Below are 25,513 nucleotides of genomic sequence, written 5' to 3'. Positions count from 1 at the left end.
GAGGAGTGCAAATTTGCAGAGCCAATTTATTGTTCTTCAGAAGTATCGTTGGCTGCATGATTTTGGATGCTAGCACTACCACCAAGCATAGGATACAGAATTATTATTCCTTTTATGTACTTAATAAAAGAAGTGAATGCTTCCAGCAAGCAGTACTATAGACATAACTAGCTTACATATTGTATGAGAAGGCATATGGTCAGCATATAAGATTACAAAAAGATGGTTTAAAACAGTCACCTCTTTTGAAAAATCTTTTTTTAACTTTCTAACTTCATTTTTATTATTTATAAAGCAGAAATGATATTTGTTTTCATTGTTTGAAAGAACACAATATGTCAGTGTCATATTATTTTTATGTGGCCCAAGGTATAAGAATAACCACACCCCTTGCATTTCAAATTATTTTGAAACAAAGACATAATATACAGAGAATTATGAAACAGTAAACTAAAAATATGCAATTTACTCATACAAATAAAAATTCAAAAATGCTCCTCAAGAAGCATTATATGTTTAAAATAAAGAGCAGATATCAAAAAGAAAGTTTTAAATATTATGAATCCAGCCCTACTAGACTTAATGTATATATAGTTGACAAAAATTAAATAAAATTGTTTCATACTAGGTATGCAAACACACAAATGATATTTTTTAAAAACCTAAGTACTACTTACTTTATTATTCTTGAGATGGGAAGCTACCCAGAATCATGTGTTAAAAAAAAAGATGGCAAATATTCCACTTAAAATATCATCCAAGTTTTTAACAACTTATTTGTAAATCAGTTCTATTCTTCTCTTATCTTTAATGATTTGTAACAAATGAAGCCTCATCTAAGTTCACTGAATTAGCTACATAGTTATAATTTGGAAAGAGATTTAAAAAGAAATTACTTTCAAACTGTTGATGAAAGCGTTCACTTATATTTAACTATAGGAACTATTCCTAATTCATGCTATCAGGATTTTGCAGGTGATTCTTTCACTCTAAAATCTCATGAAAAGAATTTGGCATAGATGGGAGGACAGCTATCAGATGCTCTTTGAAGGCAAAAAATGAAGCTATTTCACCGAGTGTAAAAAACAACAATCCATCATTATTCCTTAATACTATAATTAAACTAGTTTAGAATGGTAACTCTTTCCCAATCTGAGCATTGACATATAAAAAATTCTAAAGTAGATTTCTATAAAATACTAAGAAGTAAGGTGGATAAGTGGCAGGTCTGAGTGCACATGTTTTACATGACCTTGTTAGTACCTTCATATAAAAAAGTCAGTGTTGTGATCATATATTTTTAATATTTTACTTTAGCAGTGACACTCATCATGGACAAAATAATTAATTTTAATGACTGACATAAAAAAGTGTATAAGAATATTTTTCGTTTAATTCTCATGTTGAAAACTCTCAATTTAGTGTATGCAGAGTGATATGAAAATTTATTGATACTGTTTATTCAGAAATATAATACTGAAGATGGCAAGTGCAGATGGAGTATGAATGATGTTGAAATGTAAGCCTGGACCATCACAATGTACTCACAGGACTGCCATCAAGACCAGCAGGGCCCCTGTCTCCAAAGTCACCTGGAAAACCCTGGCACAGGGAAAGAGAAAGAATGCTATTAAAGCCAAGAAATATAAAGTCATTTTTACTGTGTTTTCTAAAAAGGCTTCAGTAATAGAAAGTATTTATTTCCTAATCACTACATTGTAATGCAACAGTTGTTGTTATTTTATTGATTTTTAATGCAATATGTCTGTATTTTATAAAAATTATTCTAAACACCATTTAATATATACAGAAAGCTAAGTTGGAAAGATAGAGCTTTGTTACCATTATATAAAGAATCAATGAATGAGAGGGAAAATAACCAAAATTTATAGTTGGACAATTCATTAGTTACTTCTGCTATTTTACATTGTTTCTATACCTATACCACAAGAGGATGAAAATAACTATTATGAAGCACTTGACCGTATGCTAAGAACTTTATATATAGTATTATATATACACATTTCATTTCATCTTCCTGAAAGATCTCTTCAATGGGTGTTTATATCCTTACATTGCAGTTGAGAAAATTGAAGCACAAGAAGTTAAGTCACTTGCACAAAAGGTTAGACCACTAGAAATAGGTGGGTCTGAGAGCTGAATGGAAGTAGTCTGATTCCAGAGTCTATGCCCTGTCTATTATGTTTCAAAATATATTTTATTTTATCTTTTTAGTTGCCTATGTATCTTCATTTTATTTATTTTTTTACATGTGATGCTGAGAATTGAACCCAGTGCCTCACACATACTAGGCAAGTGCTCCACCAATGAGCTACACCCCAGCCCATGTCTATTATGTTTACTGAATGCTTTCACTCATCATTCTGAGACACAATATGCACAAATCTGAAGTTCTTTAAGTACAATTTTAATGGAGAAAGGCATAACACAGAGAAATACTGAAAACAAAATGTGTTGCCTCTGAAAATTAAAGCTTCCCAAATGCCTACAGGGAATTCTACATTGTAAAACCATGAAGGATAGTAAAGTAACAAACTTTCTCATTATGAATTCTATTGCAAAATAACTCAGTACTTGGCTACTCTTACTTTTAGATACTAGTGCTTTTTTCCCTAAAGATTTGCCATTGGATTTTTCAACTTTAAGGCTCATTTTAGAACACTGCTTTATACAATAATTTTTAAGGCTTACTATGTAAATACCTCAATAACATAAAAAAATTCATAAGAATAACAAAAATTAACATACATCATTCAATTCTTATAATTTCTTTAGGCAAGCCAACTAAATATTGTATTTTTAACCAATCACCCCATATCATTAGTTCCTTAATACAAACATGAATGGGTTAAGTTGAAGATAGTGTAATAACAGAAACAAAATAGATGATGTTTCTAAATCACATATTAAAAGCGTAGTTTTCTTATTCTGTATTCAGAAGATAATTGCAAAACCATCTGTGTAATTAAACATATTGTAGTCATTCCATTTTCAAAGTCAGCTGATGTTCAAGCAGGCATTTTGCTTTCATTGTCCTTTGAAGTCAAATTCTGTTGTCAGAAAGCTTACAAATCTGCAATACATCATTCTATACAGTATGAGCTAATATGGATATTTAAAAGTATTTATGATGTACAGGTAATGAAAAAGAAGAAGAAAATACTGTAATAAATTTGAAATATTAGAGGTGATTTTTAAAGATAGATCATAAGTAGGTTTTCCAGAACCTTATTAAGAACAGGGTTATATCCCATCTATATATGATATATCAAAGTGTATAAATTCATTGTACTGTCATGTATAACTAATTAAAACAAATTTAAAAATTGTTTAAAAATAATGAGGGATACATTACATGATTCCATTAATGTGAAACACCCAGAATACACAAATCAATAGTAATACTAAATAGATCAGTCAGTGGTTGCTTAGGGCTAGTGAAACAAGGGGCAAAATAAACAGTGACTGTTGACAAGTCTTAGGTTTCTTTTTATGGTGATGAAAATGTTCTAAAATTAGTGTGATGGCTACAAAATCCTTTGGATGTACTAAATACTATCAAATCATGTATTTTATAGTTTGTGAATTAAATCTCAATAAAGTTGTTCTTAAAAAAACAAAGAATCAGCCTAAAAAAAGGTGCAGGATTACCAAAAACATTTTTGGAAACTCTCCTAAATTGCCAAAAAGATGTGATATTTGGGATGCCCTTCTCACCTCATCCACCTGGAGAAGTTGCTCTTTGGTTTAGCTTCCACAAAATTACTGATTTCTCCCTACTTTAGAGAGAGAAGGAGGAGAAGTGTGCTCAGCTCTTCACTTTTTTAATAAAACCTGTACTTGCTATAATCATTATGAAAACACTAAAACTTGTTAATTTTAACTTCCCCTTTTTCTTCTGTTAATTCAACAACATGTGTAATAAGTATTAGCCATTCATCTTGACTTTGTCATTGAAACAATTTAGCTGAACTGAATAAAATCTACTTTAAAGTTTTATGTATTATGTATCTTTTCAGTTTACTATACATTAAACATTTTGTTTCCTTCTTAATTCTCTAATCTAGATAGACATAATTTTATCATCTTTTAATTCTATTTACATGTTGATCATTATTTCAACTCAAAAATGATTTCTAATTCTAGATAATTCTTGATTTATTAAATGTTATACAGTTAATATCATAAAACACCATTACATTTGGCTATATATTAGAAAATTTTCTTTAAAAAACATCATTCCAATGTCTATATTGTTGAATATTTCATCGTTTGTTACATGTCTATTCAGTTGTTATTTCAATAGTAACTACACACACATTTTTCCAATGAGATGAAGTTCCATATTGTTTTAATCATAAATCTAAATGTTTGCAACCATATTTCTTCATTACCAAAAAAAATCTTTAGGATTTGTTGGAAATATGAAATAGTAGTAACAATATACTTTGCTTTTGATCTTGGTATATAAAAGATAGATTCTATATTTTCTCTACTTGAAAAAATTTGTAACAATGAAATATTATATTTTATGTCATGTTCCCCTGTAGAATATCATAATCATTAATTCAAGTCAAAATTATGCTTTCCTAGAAATATCTTAACATTGCCAAATGATATAATAGTCATTTTCCAGTATTAATATCAAATAGAGATAGGAAATCTCCAGAATTTTCACTTTTGCCCATTTGCCAGTTTCATCTTCCAATAGGCATGACAGAGTTGTATCATTGCTTCTCTGTTGTAATTAGTTCTCCTTTTTACATTTTGTTTTAATAAGTTATAAAGTTTTATGTCATAAAGAACATGAAATTTCAGGAACTTCATCTGATCTCAACTTGTGAATAATTTTCTTCCTCATTTCCACTGATGAGTTTAGTACACAGAATTTAAAGTGATCTCTAATGACTTATCCTTTTGTCTGATATTCTCTCCCTTTGAGTATGGACAGCACCTATGACTTGTTTCATCTAACAAAAAGAATATAAGGTGACCAATGACTTGTTTCATCTAACAAAAAGAATATAAGGTGATAGGATGTCACTGCTGGGTTTATATTAAACTATATAACACTCTATCTATCTTAGTTTCCTTGTTAAACTTATGAAGTAAGCAGTTGTTTTGGGGAAGCCTGTTGGCAAGACCTCTAGGAACCAATAGTCTATGGCACCTAAGGATGGCCTATTAATCAAGAGGAAGAAAAAAGCCAAGGCTCCCAGTTCTCCAACCTCAAGGAAATATCTTCTTCCCATGCTGTGAATGTGCTTGGAAGTCAAACCTTTAGATGATAATGCAGCTCAGATGAAACTTTGCTGTCTTATGATCTAAGTGGAAGACCTAGTTAGGTAGTACCTCAACTTGTGACCCATGAAAACTGTTGAGCAGTTTTAAGCTGTTGAGTTTCTAGCATCTGTTAAATAGCATCAGAAATAGAAAACTGATAAAATTGTTAATTGTCTTCTTTAAGTCGAGAATTGTATAAAAGTCTTATTTGTAAATTTTATTGTAGGTAATGATCAATATGTGTACTCACAGTTTCTAGCTTCTAAAAATTTTTTAAAATATTTTTTAATATTTATTTTTTAGTTGTAGTTGGACATAATACCTTTATTTTATTTATTTTTATGAGGTGCTGAAGATCGAACCCAGGGCCTCGCACATGCTGAGCGGGGGCTCTACCGCTGAGCCACAACCCCAGCCGAAGCTTCTAAAAATTTAATTAGGCTACCTCTTTGAAGATTTTCTACTCTATTTTCTATTGCAAGTCCTAATTAATGAATATCAAAATTAAATATATTTAAATGTTTATATTTACCTTTCACATTTTTTACTTATTAAATACTTACACTTTAAAACTATTATTCAAGCATTCTGTATTTATCGGGTTGCCAATGTAAAGAATTTTTATCATGTTTCATAAATTTTATGTTGATACTTATATAAATGCAAATTTTAAGAATATCAGTTGTTTAATGCAAAATATTTCTTAGTTCCCAAGTGTAACTACTACAAATATCACATATTGCCTCTGAAATCAAATACAAATAAAGAGAGAAGCAGGAAAATAGAAACTTTGAATTACTAGGAAATAATAATTTATCATGCAAAATTCTCCTATATTCAAACTGAGAGAAACATTAGATAACTGCTTTATCTTTCCTTTCACCTTAGTGTTTATACTACCTGACCAAATCCTCATCACTATCTCAAGCATTTTTCTTTTCAGTGTCAGCAAAAGTTCCAACTACAAATCTTCATGGCATCCAGACTTGAAGATACAGGCAAGAGATATGCAAAATTTCTTTAATAAGCATTATTAAATTGCAGTAGCCAACCTCAACAACAAACACTGGTGATCTCTGCTTCCTGGTTTTCATGCTTTTGGGTAGTCCCCTCCCATCATGAATTATGGCTACCTAACAGTGTATGACTTTTGAGGCATAGCCATAAAAAACACTAGAGGTTCCACCTTGTGCTTACAAACTATCAACTCTCCATTAACTCTGGGGGAAGACAATGCCACATTTTGAGGATACTCAAGCAGTCTGTGGAATAAGTCAGGCTTTCCACCAATAACTAGCATTAAGTTTCCAGCCAGTAAGTAAAACACTTTAAAAGTAGATTTTCTAGCCCCAATAAAGTCTTCAGATGACTGTAGCCTCAGCCAAAATCTTGACTGTAAAATCAAAAGGTAGAGTCACCCAAATGATCTACTAATTCTTGGCTCATAGAATCTAAGAAATAACATGTATATTTATCGATGTTTTGTATCACTGTACTTGGAGTAACTTGTCATATAGTAATAGATAATTAATACATAGTAACAAGAAAGATGTCTAAAGTTATACAGCATGCTATTCCAATGTGAAGTGCTAGATACTGTGTGATACTCAAGTGCTTTTTTATACATTTTATACAAATTTTATACATTTATTGTTTGCAATATGTGGAACCCTCTGAAGTGCACAGCCCAGAGCAAGTTTTTCTCTTGCGTGGGATTAACTATGGTACTGTTATCAAACACTGAATCCAAAAGAAGTATATTCACCTGGTACACCTGAATATATATGTGGTGTTAATATTTTAGGATATTCATAGATACTATATTTGGTAGAATATTTAAATATCTTTAAGCAAGAGAAAACTTCTTGTTCAGGGTTTGGAGAAAAAAAAGTATTTTCTTAGCTCTGCAAAGAAATTACAAAAAATAATGCATAAAAATAATTATAAAAATGTGAGGAACAAACTTACCATCAAAAGGTTATAATGACTACATTTACAGAATTTTTAAAAATAAAAGCAGTGCAAATTCTTCTAGATAACATATTTTTTCTTTCTGAGGTAAGGTTTAAAAATAACAAATTTAATCTAACAGAGATAAAAGAAAAGCATCACTAAACAGTGATAATAAAAATATATTCAGAACAATATTTTATAAATAAAAGTATAGTAAACAGACATTACTAATATTAATAGAAACACATCTTTTTTCCAAGACTAAGCAATGAAAAGAGATCAGATAACTTGCCTACAGTTAGACATTATTTCTATACATTCTACACACAAACACATACTACCAAGAAATACTGGTATTTTGCCAGGACCGTGGTGCACACCTATAATCTCATTGGCTCGGGAGGCTGAGGCATGAAGAGCACAAGTCTAAAGCCAGCCTCATAATTTAGCAAAACCCTGAGCAATTTAGCGAGACTTTGTCTCAAAAAACAAAACAACAAAAAAACTGGTCTGGAGATGTGGCTTAGTAGTTAAGCACCTGTCGGTTCAATCTCTGGTACCAAAAAAAAGAAACATTGGTATTTTAAAATCCTTCAAAAATGAGACAAGATCACTGCAGAAAAGGGTGGAATGTGAAAGGCTCTGTGATGATCCAAGTCTGCATTCTTTTCCATACAGCTTGGACAATTTGATCCACACTTCAAAAGTCAAGCCTGTCCTCATGGCTGAGACTAAAACTAAACTTCAGTAGAAATTTGAGTGATTGTAGCCCAGGTTCAGCTAATCTGAACTCCACTCTCAGATTGAAGTTCCTGGCCTATTCTTGAAGACAGTTCATCACCTGGTACTCAGATCTAAGAACTGGAATCTGCCTTTTTCTTTCTTTTTTTTTCCCCTGTGATAGAATTTCCTTTTTAAAAATTTATATTTATTTATTTATTTATTTATTTATTTATTTATTTATTTATTTATTTATTTATATATGACAGTGGAATCCATTACAATTCTTACTACACATATAGAGCACAATTTTTCATATATCTGGTTGTATATAAAGTATATTCACTGGGCTGGGGATGTGGCTCAAGCGGTAGCGTTCTCGCCTGGCATGCATGGGGCGCTGGGTTCGATCGTCAGCACCACATAAAAATAAAAACATAAAAAGATATTGTGTCCACCTAAAACTAAAAATAAATATTTAAAAAATAAAATAAAATAAAGTATATTCATACCAATTCATGTCTTCATACATATACTTTAGATAATAATGATCATCACATTCCACCATCATTAGTAACTCCATGCCCCCTCCCTTCCCCTACAACCCCTCTGCTCTATCTAGAGTTCATCTATTCTTCCCATGCTCCCTCTCCCTATCCCACTATGAGTCAGCCTCCTTATATCAAAGGAAACATTTGGCATTTGGTTTTTGGGGACTGGCTAACTTCACTTAGCATTATCTTCTCTAAGTCCCTCCATTTACCTGCAAATGCCACGATTTTATTCTCTTTTATTGATGAGTAATATTCCATTGTATATATATGCCACATCTCCAAAAATGAGATTGCCATTTTCCCTCAAAGAGAATACAGCCCTAAACCCAAGGTAGGCCTAACTGCCATACTTCTGATTTTGAAAATCTATCAGGTTCTCTGAGTTTTCTTGTATGTTATATATACTGAAAATAATTACCCGATTAAATTTCCAACTGATTGTGTCAACATTTCTATGGAATCAAGATCTAATTGGACTTATTCCAAATTATCACCTATATAGTTCATGGGGTGTTCCACCTCTTAGTGTTTATCCTAACCTTGTAGAGGGTTAACTCAACATCCTGGATCTTCCATATATCTTGTCATACTACAGTTAGTCAGATATAGTTACTAGACTACTTCTAGTAAGATAGAATCCAAAAAGTATAGTCTTACTGAAAGAGGCAGAATCACTTAAAAATTAGTGACAATTTTCCATGATACTCTACTAGATAGTAGTACTCTCTTTATAATTTAATTAACTGCAAATTTTCCCTGAAACAAAGAAAGCACTGTCTCTAAATTCTCTATAAAATGTACGTATTTGAAACACTTCTGAGCAATAGGTATCTAAAATAGTCTGGGGCTAAGTATAGACACTAATAACAGATGTCAAACAGAAGGATCTTATATTCTGAAATTCTAACACTGGAGTAAGAAGCCAAAATACAGTTTACTTCAAATAGACTCTTCCAACAGAAAGATATATGAGAAAAGAGGAGAGGCTCCTTTCTATAGTTAGAAAAGTAGAAAGATATATGAGAAAAGAGGAGAGGCTCCTTTTTATAGTTAGAAAAGTAAACACTGCTGAAGTCTGGGTGCCTTAAGGGTATTATTTTGTCCACTATTCTAAGGCTGTGATATTTTTGTCTTCATAGAAAGGAAACTCAGTATAGTTTTGCTCTCTGTCAAACTTAAAATGTAGTAAGATTTGATTACTTATAATTTATTCTGTTAGGTCTGAAAAATCTATATTTTTACAACAGTTTTCTAGGTGGTGTTGAGAGTAAATCCCATTTCCAATTTCATGTTTATCTTCAATCCTGTCAAACCAGTTTTGACATAAATTTTTCAGATCTTTGGAGACACAAAAATTTGCATGGCCAATGAAGTACAAGAAAGAGACTACTGATTAAATCAAGCAGAGTCCTGCAAATGATTTTTTAATGCAACTACAGAATTTCCTGTCTGTGGCACTACAGAATGAAGTTCAGAATCTTTGCACTAAAGAGGTAGCTACTTGCAATTAGAAAAAGAATATGAAATTTGAAGTTATCGAATACATGCAAATACTCTCTCCCAACTTCCACATTTTTCTTAAACACTATTCTTTTCTATTATGAATTAATGATAGCTTGATGCTTTTAAAGAAGCTGGATCATATCAGATATGTTCCAACAAGTTTTTTAAATAATGACAGTAAAGATATAAAATAGAACAGTAGCATTATGATGTTTAAAGAGCTGTGACCAGTAAAGACTGTTTGCTACCTCGTTTTATTCAAGATCTCTGGAGAGTGAACTTTAGTTGAACTCAAATATCCAGATGGAAGAGGATGAGTTAATAGTAGCCTCTTGGGTTCTCCATTTTCAAAGGCTGGTTTGTAGAAGGTCCCTACAGTCCTATAGTTGTCCTCTAATATTAATTTGTAATATGGGTTTTGATCCATATAAATGAGTGAAGAGGAGGGAAGTAAGAATTACACCACTTCAATATTCAAAAGCACACATACACACATGAATGGTCTAAAATGTAACTGTGATCACAAGAGGTCTTCAAGAATAACTGTACAGATTACTAACTACATTAGTAAAGATCCTGAAATCAAGAATAAGGAAGAAAAAATATATTCCTCTATACAAGAAAAAAAAAAAGAATCTCAGCCAATAACCTAAGGCCAAGGAAATAATTTCACTAATATATATATATTTTAACATGCTTTGATTATAAAATATACCAAATTCCTAACAAAAAGTTATTTTAATCCAAACTAATGGTACTGGTTAAAAAAAACACAAAGAAACATGTTACAAATAGCAACTATATCTGTAAACAGTGAATAAATACAATACTTTATTTTGGGAAAAAGAGTTTTCTTGGAAGTAAGATTTAAATAGAAATAAATTTTAAGATAAATGTTAAATTTGAAAAGCCAACATGATTCTAAATAATAAATAATTACCTCTTTTAAAAAAAATAATTATCTGTTGAATGGCCAAAACAATATGTTATTTTGGAATGTGTCCATTTCAATATATATTTATACTGTCTAGGAGAGGACACTTCTTATTTGTAAGAAAAAAATAGACATCACTAAGTTCACAGTGACTTAATTCCATGCTTAGTGTTTATTCAGGGAAGTAAGTGATCATTTGGCCAGAAGTATAAGCATGATTTACAGTAACATCTTCCCAAATCTAAGCTTAGAAATGTTCCTAAATCACTGGAAAATACTGGAAAGAATTTTACTTCTCTATGTTACTGTGCTATTTTCATATATGAGATGATGATAATTAATATTTTTTATAAACTATTAATACCAAACATGGAACTTAGTATATAGCTGAAAACCGAATTCTGTAGTCCAAAGGACCTTGTCCTGATTAATATTTAGAAAGACCTGAACTCAGATTTTATAGTTCTCATTCCTATTACTGTCAGTATATTGACTGTAAAGAGTGCCATTATCATATTTAATACATAAAATGAATTGCTTTTATCAATTCCTAGCCTTAGTTTCACTGACTTTAATGCCTCAGGGTCATACACAATTACATATAAGAGGAAAGGAGGGGTAAGAGAAAAATAATACAAGTGAAGAAATGATTTATAGTAGAGGGGGTAGAGAGAGAAAAGGGGAGGGGAGGGGAGGGGAGGGGAAGGGGGATAGTAGAGAATAGGATAAACAGCAGAATACATCAGTCACTAGAATGGCAATATGTAAATCAATGGAAGTGTAACTGATGTGATACAGCAATCGGTATACGGGGTAAAAATGGGAGATCATAACCCACTTGAATCAAATTGTGAAATATGATATATTAAGAACTTTGTAATGTTTTGAATGACCAACAATAAATTAAAAAAAAAATTAAGTGTACAATTTTACAGAAAGCTGAGTTATTACTGTTTTTAAAATTTTATATTACAATAATTATTTACAACCAAATCATGTTCAACTCCATGTGCAATAAGACTGAACACTACCATCTACCTAAAATATGAAGGAATAAGCTCTCTTTAAAATCTATAAATAAGTTCAGAGTATACCTTTAGGGGGATAGGACTTGACATGCAAGGACACGAGTTCAATATTTAACACCATAAAATAATAAGAGCAATATTAATAAAAGTTACAAACAAAAAACAATATGTTATTTTGGACTGGGAAATGTCCATCAATAGGTTTTAAGTTATAGTTAGAAGAAAGAGGATCTGGTGTGTTATTATACAGTAATGCACAGGTGTCTGCCATCTTCTTTATGACGATTTTAGTTCCATTTCTATATTTAAATATCTACTTCACATATAACATCAAATAGCACATATAATTTAATTAATTACCAAGAAAAAATGCATATGCATATTTCACAAATCTAGTATTCTCCACTTCAAATATTATCAAATGATCTTTTCCTTTTATGCTTAAAATACTAGTGACTATGTTTTTCATGGTGTTTTAGTAACCTAAATTTAAATAGAACATATAATATTTAACTATCCAATGATAAATGGCTAATATGTTTGCCCTTAATGAAAAAATTGAAGACAATTTTGTTTATAATAAGAGAAAATTTAAGGGGGAGACAAGAGGAGTGGTGCATGCTCTTAATCCCTGCAACTTGAAATCCCAGCAACTGAGGCAGGCACTCTGCAAATTTGGGGCCAGCCTGGGCAAGTTGTTGAAACCATGTCTCAAAAAATATAAAGGGAATTGTCCATGGAGAACTGAGGAAGGGGCCACATTGAGCTGAACACACTGCCACAGCTGGCAGATACAGGAACCGAGAACTTGATTTGGGGAAAACAGGGCTAGCTCAAATATACAGCACAGGCAGGCAGGCACCAGCCACGTGAAATAATTGGAGCCTAGCAAAATTTGGGGAAAATTAGGTATGAGAGTATTTTGCTCCGGGGAATACAAGTCAGGGAGGTTGGGTGTATCTGTGCTCAGAAGAGGCTGGAAAGGAAGCAGGTTAAGAATATGAATGGACAGGTGCATCCACGCTGGGAGAACCTGAGACACAGTAAAGAACACAGAACCACCTGCAGTGAGCCGAAAAGCCAGGCACAGTGGTGCACACCTGTAATTCCTGTGACTTGGGAGGCTGAGGCAGAAGGATCATGAGTTCAAAGCCAGCCTGGGCAACTTAGAAAGGAACTACACAAATTAGTGAGATCCTTTCTTTAAATAAAATGGAAAAAATGGCTGGGGATTTGCTCTAGGTTCAATCTCCAGTACCAAAAAAAAAAAAAAAAAAACCCTGAATTGGCAGGTTTGAGGTGTGATTGTACTTGGGAATGGACCCCAAGGGGCTGAGAAGATACCTGTGAGCAATGGAAGTGGCAAGCTGGAGGGAACTCCCTTGTCCTAGGAGTGGATCCTTGAGGAGGATCCTGGGGTATGGTCTCCCAGCACAGTTTGGCATCTGATGGGCTCTAAGGGTGCACTGATTTAAATTCTTCAGAGAATTAGCTTCTCAATAAAGCACTTGGGGCCTCAGTAGACCTAAGCTCTACCCTGAGAGTGCCTCCTTCACTAACACTTCATAGAACCCAGCTGCAGCTTCACCCTGGAGAGGAGCTGAGAGCATTTCCCATCTGAAACTTCATCTTACTACCCAGAAGGGAAGCAAAGGTTTTTGAAGTCCAACAGGCATCTTGGTAAGCAACACAATAAAAAGAAAGGAGTTGACAATCCGTGTTCCCTAATCTTGCACCAGTACATACCTTAAGAAGAAAGAGAAATGGAAAGAAAACCAGTTGGGCAAAGACAGTGAACATATATTCTCATTGACTTTTGTGTTCACCACAACAAAAATGACTCCTTAGTTTTTCATCAAGATTCTTTCATTTTTCCTAGCATGCTGAATGAGTCATTGACATATATATACATATATTGACATACATATACATATATATATATATATATATTTCTATTTTCTTATTTCTAGCATTTTCTGAAGGTAGTTATTTTTCTTTGCTCTGTCTGTTGAGAGAGTTTTTGATTATTTCGATTTTTTTGTATTGTCTTCTGTACTATTCTGTTCCCCTTGTTTCTATTTCTCCCTTTTCTCTTGCTAACAGCCAAATTCTATTGTTCTTTCACTCTTATTTTAATTTTTTACTTCTATTTTTTCTCCTTGCTCCTCTAACTATCACATCCTACTCACTTTTGCACTTCCCACATTTACCTATTGAAACTGTGAACCCTTTCCAGCTCTTTCTCTTCATCTTTCCTCTTAATTAACTCTACTCTTGAAATCCTTCATCATTAATTGATTTATATAATGCCAGAGCACACCACTAATGCTTATAATAATAATTAATACTGTGGAAATCAAATATAATTTAAATAAAATGTTTGATTTTATGCCAGACACAATACATGATCACTTACTGTTATTATTGACAGAAATTGCTGATTCCACCAATTCTATTTATTGTGTCAATTAACATTATATATGTCATAATAGGAATTAAGTACTTAGTTTATTGATATACATTATTTACATAGATCATTACTATTATTTGGCTTCCTTTAATTTATGAAGTACTAGAGACCAACAGGTCACTACAGGTTTGTAGGGTAAAAGCTCTGCTCCTTCAGATCCATTCAGATAGATGGGTAGACACACAAACAATATAGAAAAGCATCCCTAACCATCCCAGTATGCCTCAAGAACAGACTCCATTGACATCACAATGGAGGAAATGTTAGAGAATGAGTTTAGAAAGTTCATGGGTAAGCCTATCCATGAGGTAAAATATGATATAAGTATAAAATCAAAGATAAAATACAAGAAATGAAAGATTACTTCAATATAGAGACAGAGATCCTGAAGATGAATCAATCAGAAATCCTCAAAATGAATAAATCAATAATCCAAATTAAAAATTCAATAGAAAATATCACCAATAGACTATATTACTTGGAAGACAGAGTTTTTGGCAATGAAGACAAAGCATATAATCTTGAAAATAAAGTTGATCATGAAGAAAAGATGTAAAGAGACCATGAACAGAATTTTCAAGAAATATAAGATAACCTGAAAATGCCAAATTTAAGTTTCATAGGGATAGATGAAGGTTCTGAAGTAAAAAATAAAGGAATGTAAAATCTTTTAAATGAAATAATACCAGAAAATTTCCCAAACCTTAAGAATGAAATTGAAAATCAAATACTGGAGGCATGCAGGGCTCCCATTATATAAAATTACAACAGACCCACACCAACATGTATTATTATGAAAATGCCTAATATATAGAAAGAGGGCAGAATTTTAAAAGTGCCTAGAGAAAAATGACAGGTCACATTCAGAGGTTAACCCCCGAATTTCAGCTCATTTCTCAAACCAGACCCTAAAAACTAAGAGGTCTTGGAATAATATAAACCAGCTCTGGAAAAAAATGGATGCCAACCAAGAATGTTATATCCAAAAAAATTAAGCTTCAGAATTAAAGATAAAACAAAAACCTTCCATGTTAATAAGAGTTAGAAGAATTCACAACTAAAAAGTTCATACTACAAAATAAACTCAACTAGCTGCACAAAACTCAACTCAATGTGAATCAAAACTTAGGCCCAGAACAGAGACCCCTGTACCTAACAGAAGAAAAAGTAGGCTGAAATCTTTACCATGTCAACTTAGGAACTGAATTCCTTAACAAGAATCCTAAAGTGCAAGAAGTAAAACTAAGAATCAATATATGGGATGGAGTCAAACTAAAAAGCTTCCTCTCGGCAAAGGAAACAATCAAGAACATACAGAATGTGAGAAAATCTTTATCACATGCACCTCAAACACAGCACTAATCTCCAGGATATATAAAGGACTCAAAAACCTTAACACTGAAAAAACAAATAACCTAATCAATAAATGGGCCAAGGACCTGAACAGACTTCACATACAATTAATGAAAAAAATATTAAAAAAAGTTCAACATCTCTAGCAATTAGAGAAACGCATATCAAAACTACTCTAAGATTTCCTCTCACTCCAGTCAGAATGGCAATTATCAATACAAGTAAAATAAATGTTGGTGAGGATGTCGGAAAAAGGTCCACTCATACATTCCTGGTGGGACTGAAAATTGATGCAACCATTATGGAAAGCAGTATAGAAATTCCTTAGAAAACTTGGAATAAAACCACCATTTGACCCAGCTATTCCATTCCTCAGTTTATACCTACAGGATGCTAATAATTGCCTACTATAGTAACATGGCCACGTGAATGTTTATAGCAGCTCAATTCATAATAACCAAACTATGGAACCAACCTAGATGCTATTCAATAGTTGAATGGATAAAGAAATTGTAGTATATATAAACAATGGAATATTACTCATCCTTAAAGAAGAATGAAATGATGGTATTTGCCAGCAAATAGTTGGAGCTGGATAATATCTTTCTAGGCAAAATGAGTCAATCCCCAAAACCAAAGGCCTAATGTTTTCTCTGATATACAGATGAAGAACAGAGGTACTTTGGATTAGGCAGAGGGGAGTGAAGGGAGGGGAAGGGGTATGTAGGTAGGAAGGATGGTAGAATTAATCAGACATTATTACCCTATATACATACATGATTACATGATCAGTGTGATTCTACATCATGTACAACTAGAAGAATGAGAAGTTATACTCCATTTATATATGATGTGGCAAAATGCATTCTACTGTCATGTATAACTAGTTAGAATTAAAAAATTTTTAAAAATATTTCATGAAGAAGAAATGGAAATTAAAAATGAAAACCACAAGAAGGAGAAAGTACACTGAAAAAAATAGTCAACTAAAGGGAAATCTAATTAAACTTAAAAACAAGAAATAAATCAAAATGATAGGAAATAAATATCATCTTATAATAATAACATTGAATGTTAATGGACTCAATTCATTAATAAAAAAACAAAGGCTGGCAGACTGGATTAAAAAACAAGACCCAACCATACACTGTCTCCAAGTGACTTATCTCATAAGCAAAGAAATCCACAGACTGAAGGTGAAAGGATAGGAAAAAACATATCACTCATGGATCTTGTAACAAGCAGGAGTTCTAATCTCATATCAGATAAAAGTTGACTTCAAGCCAAAATTAATCGGAAGAGACATAGAAGGCCACTTCATACTGCTTAAGGAAACTATACAACAACAGGAAATAATAATCCTGAATGTTAATGAAGCATCCAAACAATAAAGCATCTACATACATCAAACAAATCTTTCTCAATATCAAGAATCAAACAGACCACACCTCTCTCATCAATGGGAAGATCTTCCAAATAAAAACTTAATATGGAAGCTGCAGAACTAAAAAAATACAATTAATAATTTAGACTTAACAGACATATATAGAGTATTTCATCCATCAATGACTGAATACATTTTCTTCTCAGCAGCACATAGAATGTTTTCTAAAATAGACCAGATAGTAGGCCACAAGCAACTCTTAGCAAATACACACACACACACACACACACACACACACACACACACACATAATACCATGCATTCTATCAGATCATAATGGAATGAAATTAGAAATCAATAATAAGATAAAAATAGGTATTACACTAATACCTGGAGACTAAATGATTCACTACAGAATGATGAATGGAGAGCAGAAGTTATCAGGAGTAAAATAAAAAAATATTTAGAAGCAAATGAGAAGAGATGTATACAAGATATCAAAATTTCTGGGACACTATGAAGGTGGTTCTAAGAGGAAAGTTAATAGCATTGAGCTCATTCATTAAAAGAATAGAAAGATACCAAATAAATAATCTAACATTACACTTCAAGGCCTAGAAAAAGAAGAACAACCAACATCCAATCAGTAGAAGACAGGAAATAATTAATATCAAAGCCAAAATCAATGAAATTGAAGTTGAAAAAAAATTTTAAATCAACAAAACAAGTTTGTTCTTTTAAAGAATTAACAAAATTGATAAACCCTTAGACAAGCTAACTAAAATAAAGAAAGAAAAAACTCGAATTGTTAAAATCTGTGATGAAAAAAAATATATCACCACAGAGACTACTGAAATACAGAGGATAATCAGAACTATTTTGAAAAATTATATTCCAATATGCTTGAAAGTACTACTAAATCCTAGAAAGTTACAACCCACCCAAATTGAAACAGAAGGGCATAGAAAATTTAAACAAAAATTTCACATAAGGAAAATCAGCTATCAAAAACTTATCAACAAAGAAAAGCCCAGGACTAGAAGGATTCTCAGAATAGTTCTACTAGACCTTAAAAGAACTAACACCAATCCTCCTCAAAGTATTCCATGAAATAAAAAGGAGGGAGCCCTTCCAAACATATTCTATGAAGCTTGTATCACCCTGACCAAAATCAGACAAAGACGCATCAAAGAAAGAAAAATTCAGATCAATATCCTTGATGAAGATGCAAAATGTCTTCATAAAATACTGGCAAATTGCATACAAAAACACATTAAGAATAGTTCACCATGATCAACTGTTTCATCCCAGGAATGTGAAATTGGTTCAATATAAGAAAACCAATAAACATAATTCATCACATAAACAGACAAGAATTGCATGATTATCTCAATAGATGCAAAAAAAGCATTTCACAAAATATAACAACCATTCATGTTTTAAACACTAGAAAATACAGAGATTGAAGGAACATACCTCAACCTTGTAAAAAACTATATACAACAAACCCAAGGACAACATCATTCTAAACGGAAAAAGACTGAAAGAAAGCGTTCCTTCTAAAAACAGAAACAAGATAGGGATGGCCTCTTTCACTGCTTCTATTCAATACTATCTTTGAAATTCTAGTCAGAGTAATTAGGCAAAATAATGAAATTAAAGGACTATGAATAGGAAAAGAAGAGTTCAAACTATTTCTGTTTGCTGAGAACATGATTCTATATTTAGAAGATCGAAAAACTCCACCAGAAAACTTCTAGAACATGAAATGAATTCAGCAAAGTAGTAGGATACAAAATTAATACAAATAAATCAATTGTGCTCCTATACACCAATGATGAATCAGCTGAAAGAGAAATTAGGAAAAACATCCCATTCACAATAGCCTCAAAACAAAACAAACAAACAAAAACCTTGGGAATCAATTTAACAAAAGAGGTGAAGGACCTTACAATAAAAATTACAGAACACTAAATAAAGAAATTGAGGAAGGCCTTAGAAGATAGAGAGACCCTTGCCCCATGTTCCTGGATAGGAAGAATTAATATTGTCAAAAGGAAACAATTAAGAGCATGAAGAGACAGCCAGCCTACAGAATGGGAGAAAATCTTTGCCACCTGTACCTCAGATACATTAATCTCTAGGATTTATAAAGAACTCAAACAACTTAATGCCAAAACCCACAAATAACTCAAGCAATAAACAGATAAAGGAACTGAACAGGCATTTCACAGAAGAAAGACAAATGATTAACAAACAAATATATGAAAAAAATGTTAAATGTCTCTAGCAATTAGATAAATTTGCAAACCAAAACTACAGTGAGATTTCATCTCACTCCGATAAGAATGGCAGTGATCAAGAATACAAGTAACAATAAATGTTGGCAAGGATGAAGGAAAAAGGTTCATTCATACATTTTGGGTAGGACTGGAAATTGGTGCAACTGCTATAGAAAACAGTATGGAGATTCCTCAAAAAATTGGAATAAAACCACCTTTTGACCCAGCTATCCCACTCCTTAATATATATCCAAAGGAGTTAAAATCAGCATACTACAGTGACACAGCTATATTGATGTTTACAGCAACACAATTCACAATAGCTAGCTATGGGATCAACCTAGATGCCCATCAACAGATGAATGGATAACAACAATGTTATATTTACATACACAATTGAGCATTATTCAGCCATAAAGAAGAATAACTTCATGACAGTTGCAAGTAAATGGATGGATCTGGAGATGATCATACTAAGTGAAATAAGCCAGAGCCCAAAGCCAGATAAAATGTTTTTGCTGATATGTGGATGCTAACCTTACAATAAGCGGGGAGAAGGGAAGAATAAATATTGTGTAGATTAGACAAAGGGCAATGAAGAGAAGGGAGGAAAATAGGAAAAGGAAAGACAGTAGAATGAATTTGAAATGATTTTCCTATGTACTTTCATGAGTACACCATAGTGAATCCTACCATTGTATACATCTATAAGAATGAAAACCTAATTAGAATAGGATATATTCCATGCTTGTATAATTATATCAGAAGGAATTCTACTGTTACGCATAATTAAAAAGAATCAATAAAATAAAATTAAAAGGTATGGGAATGTAGCTCAGTGATAGAGCATCCCTGTATTCAATCTCAGTATCAAAAACATTTATAAGGGGGAATATTAATACATAGGATAATATTCTGCAATAGTTTCTCAGATCACATTTGCCATAATTAACTTGTGGCTATGTGGCTGTAACTGTATCTTACTCTTAAGTTCTCAAAATTTCCTTATAAATATGGCCAAATCATTTGTGATAAAAATAAGATAAAAGTACATATAGCACACATGTACATGTACATATAGCATACAGTACCAGATTCTCTATTATAAACATTAGTTAGGAAAAATGGGATACATGTGTTTTTCTAAGAATCTTAATTAATTACAAATACATGTATCTAAATTCAAAAAAATTTTGCAAATTTTGCAACATAGGTTCTATTTTGCGGGTGCGATGCCAGGGATTGAACTCAGGGGCACTTGATCATTGAGCCACATCCCTAGCCCTATTTTGTATTTTCTTTAGAGACAGGGTCTCACTGAGCTGCTTAGTGCCTTGCTTTTGCTAAGGCTGGCTTTGAACTCACAATCCTCCTGTCTCAGCCTCCAGAGCTGCTGGTATTACAGGCATGTGCTATGGTGCCAGGTACATAGGTACTATTGAAGAAAGAGACCAGCAATCATTTCATTCACTATTTTCCCATAGCTTTCTGGAGCTCTCTTTTTGAATTCAATAGAATCCTACTGGATAATTTTATAATTCACTATGAAGTAATAAACCTGACGTTATCTATACATTTTCTTGGAAGATTTTATAATTCATTATGTAACAGGAAACTAGAGTTGCCTATATATTGCTGATCAAGTTAATATATACATAAGACCAAGTCATTAGTAAATGAAATTGGTGACTACCTAAGTGATATATAACTGGGGCTTTGCAAAAATATTTGATTTACTCAAATGTCTACAATTCCCTATTGCAGATTGGTTCATCTTAAGATTGTATATACTTTAATTACAATAAGGAAGGTAGGATTTAAGTACTAGAAGTAATTTATAAATTATTATAAATTATTTTCTTAGTTTTTTAAAAATTAATGGCATGATTTGATAGGAAGAGGATGGAAAAACTTAGAAGACACAGAATGGATAGAAAAAGAATAAAAAAGGTAATATTGATCTAATGTCAATTTGAAAAGGCCCAGACCTTCTTATTTATATTAGGAATTTTATATGTAATATGAAGAGAGGTATTTCTGTTGAGGAAGATTTTATATATAATATAAATTTATATATTATACATAGACTAAATTGTAAAGAACATACCAACATATTTGAGTATAATTTTTAAAAGATAGCATATAAAATATTTAGAATAGTGCTTGTGAATAAAAACAGTGGTGATGATGCTAATGATGACAATGCTTTCATAATTGTTATAAAACCAACTTTTAAGTTGATTGCATAAGCAGGAAAACAAAATGTTTGACTTGTTTTGTATTCTTGATAGTTTGGTTAAGTTTATCTCTAACATATTAAAATCCTCAAAGTGAAATTTTAAAATAGTTGTATCATATTTTGTCTAAATACTATAAAAAATAATTCATGACTCTTCTAAATAGTATGAGCAGAGGACAGAGAGCAAAAATATCTAAGCAGTTAGGGGAAGGATTCTGGATTAACATTCAGAGGAGCTATGCTCAATTCTTGATTGAACATTTTTAACTATGTGACTCTGAGAAAATCTTTTAATATCTCTGAACCTCATTTTCCCACATACTCTATCTTTAAGGAATATTACAAAGCTCCAAAGATAACATGTAAAATGATTTAAATATTATAGATTATTATAGATAGGTTATACATAGCTGCCATTTTTTATACCTGTTTCTTACTATGACAAAATACCTGAGAAAAACATCTAAGGGAAATAAAGATTTTATTTTGGCTCATGGTTTCAATCATGATCATCTTTCTCCATTGCTATGGGCCTGTGGTGAGGCAGAGCATTCTGGTAGAGAGGATATGGTGAAGCTGCTCACATCATGGCAGCTAGAAAGTGGAAAGAGAATGACAGAGAGAAAGAAAGAGGTCAGAAATAAGATATACCCTTCAAGGGCATGCCCTCTAACCTACTTCCTCTAATTGAGCCCCACCTCCTACAATTTCCACTACCACCCAATAATCTATTCAATTATGAACCCACAAATGAATTAACCTATTGATGAGATCATAGCCATTATGATCCAATCATTTCCAAAAGCCCCACTTCTGAACATGGCTGCATTTGGGGGACCAAGTCGTCAACATATAAAACTTTGGGAGACATTTCAAATCCAAATTATAACAGGGAATTATAAAATTATCTAATAGGATTCAAAAATAGAATCTAAGAAAACTGTGGAAATATAGCAAATGAAATTATTACTAGGCCTTTTATTGGTACTTTTCTTTAAAGTTTTCAATGTGTCATTGCTTTAAAATATGCATTTGTAATAGATTTGGACCCTTAAAAGTTATATTTGAAAACACTTATATCCATTTTTTATAATCATTAAAATTTTATTCAGGTGTATACCAAAGTTCTAAAAATATGGTTATAAAAACTTGATTTTTATCCTCATAAACTACAGAAAACAATGCAGCCTTTGACAGCTTACCCTAGAAAATGCATTCAAGTGGCAATAAAAACTGCACAGTGGAAAGCAGGTGGATAATTATCTATACTAACTTAGCCAGGACAACCTGAGCCAGGACAACTAACTTAGCTAGGACAACTTGTCTGGACCACTTTTCTCATCTTTTAAATAGCACAGTACTTAATTATGTCAAAATTTTCTCCCATTTCTGAAAGTATTATATTACCTAGTAAATTCACTCTCCTTTAATTTTTTTTAATCTGGAAATATAAAAAGCTGTTGCAACCCAGTCTCTAAACTAACAGCTGAAACAGGCATTTTAGAAACCTCTAGAACATGAGGTTAAGTTTCTAAGACATCTCTTTGTGTAGGAATAGGTTGAATAGTGCTACCACTGGTGTTCCAAGCTGTTCACACATTTTCTGTGACATTTTAGCTCCTTCAAAGGAGACAAAGGGGCCGGGTGCAATGGCACACACTTGTAATCCCCATGGCTTGGGAGGCTGAGGCAGGAGGATGGCAAATTCAAAGTCAGCCTCAGCAAAAGCCAGGTGCTTAGGAGCTCAGTGGGATCCTATCTCTAAATAAAATACAAAATTGGGGCTAAGGATGTGTCTCAGTGGTCAAATGACCCTGAGTTCAATCCCTGGACACCCTCCATCACCGACAAAAAAAAAAAAAAAAAAAAAAAAAAAAGAGAGAGAGAGACAAGGGTTTCTCCACTGATATAGTAAATGGATTTAGAAGTATTAAATTTAGAGTTATTTTTAAATCTAAATTTTCTTTTACATTCTTAAGTACCCCCATGATATACAAAGTAGCAAAAAAATTAAACTTTTTGAATGAGATGGATTATGCATGACAACAACAAAAGCAAAATGTATCCATATTTTAATGAGAACAAAAACACAAAATTAGATTATATTGCTCTATACTGAACTTCAAGAAAAAGGAATCAAGTTACCTGTCTTCCTTTAACACCCTTCTTTCCACGGATCCCAGGAATGCCCTATAATATAGAAAAGTCAAAATTTATATTTGCTGAATGAATTAAATACTACATATTTTTGTCAAATATCAATTAATGAAGTATGCCAAAGATAGAAATAAACTGTCAAGTAAACTAGTGTGAAAAGCTTCAATATATTCATTTAACTGAAGCAGCCCCTTTCCTTCTTCAAAATAGATATCTGATAGCATTTAGGAATTTACCCCATCCATACCTCCAAATGAGATCTTGACATACGCTGATGATAGTTATTTATTTGGAAGTAGGCACACTACCAATAATAGTACAACCAGACAAACAGGAAGATCTTATTTTCCTACCCAAAAAAGATGTACTCATCTGTCTCCCTATCTTTATATGGATATAAACAAAGGTAAATTAACCCTTACACTGGCAATCTTGCAATTATATGGGAAACTGGTCCTAGTGTAATGCCAACAACGGGAAAGGCAAGACAGAGAAGGCATCACTATGTTCGAGATCATCTTACACCTATATCCCACTTAACCTATGGAATTCTCGTCATGTGAGAGGCAGTGGAGTATACTCCTTACACAGTCAGATTTTAGAGCCAGAACATATAATACAAATCCTGGCTTTGCTCTTACTACCCGAATATATTTTAAGACAATTTACTTTCTCTGTATGTCTCATTTTCTTCATCTACAATGAGAGTAATAACAATATTCATCTTAGGTTTTGTGGGAATTAAAAGAATTACTTCATGTAAAGTATCTGCATTGCGTCTTATGTTATAGGCTGATCTGAAAATCAGCCCAGACTTACCCCATTTTGTTCAGATACCTCTGTGTAAAGTTGGCCTCCTTTCCACATGACCCCACTTGCATAGAAGCAAACACCTCCAGCCCTACCTACTTACACCCTGACCACAATATCTTTGCTCTATGGGACTAATGCAAAATTGTTTTTCTGAGAATGTAATTTCTGAGAATATGACTATATGACTATATTTTTGTAATTTTCCATTTGTATGAAATGTACTTTGTGATTATGATTGCATCTCCTGCCACCCTTCTTTGTGATTTTAGGCCTTATAAGTATATTCCTACCTCCAGCTGGGGTCGAGGGTTGCAGAACTGCTTGGTTCTCTGCACTCTGAGCCCCAGTAGGAAATAAAGCTTTTATCTTTACCTTCAAAGAGCCTGGAGAATTGTTTGCAAATTTGGGAATAGTGCCTTAACATTTACATCTACTGTTGTCACTTATTAGAATTTCCCTATTTTTAAGCCAGTTTTTTTTTGAGTTATCTATTACATGCTGTCTAAAGCATCCTACCTGATATAATCACTGAGTCATGTAGTCACCTATAAGCCTCATACTAAGAAATCTATTAAAGCCAGGCAACGCGGCACATGCCTATAGTTCCAGCTATTCCCAAGGCTGACACAAGAGGATTGCTCCAGCCTAGGAGTTCTAGACTACTCTGGGAAACAGAGCAAGACCCTTTCTCAAAGGAGAGGAAAGGATAAGAAAAGAAAATTTATACCATAACCATGTCCTTGGGTTTGATTGTACATACAGATATGTTGGAAGATATCATTGGCTTAAATAATTCATTCACTTTCAAGTCAAGTGTTT

At 32.5% G+C, this 25,513-nt stretch overlaps 1 protein-coding gene across 1 annotated transcript in view; it reads right to left on the bottom strand.

Moving 5' to 3' along the window:
- The window catches only part of COL24A1 (collagen type XXIV alpha 1 chain), a 421,320-nt gene that overhangs the window by 288,021 nt on the left and 107,786 nt on the right, over positions 1-25,513 (bottom strand). The window contains exons 14-15 of the mRNA XM_081305079.1: positions 23,870-23,914; positions 1,549-1,602 (exon numbers count right to left, since the gene is read on the bottom strand). Coding sequence (XP_081161205.1) covers positions 1,549-1,602; positions 23,870-23,914 — 99 coding nt within the window. The remainder of the gene's footprint in view (positions 1-1,548; positions 1,603-23,869; positions 23,915-25,513) is intronic.

Source organism: Spermophilus citellus (genome assembly GCF_964194105.1).
Source record: "Spermophilus citellus genome assembly, chromosome: 9".
NCBI classification, from domain to species: Eukaryota; Metazoa; Chordata; class Mammalia; order Rodentia; family Sciuridae; genus Spermophilus; species Spermophilus citellus.
The sequence above is the reverse complement of the archived record's forward strand: the minus strand, read 5'-3'. Positions and strand labels throughout refer to the sequence as shown.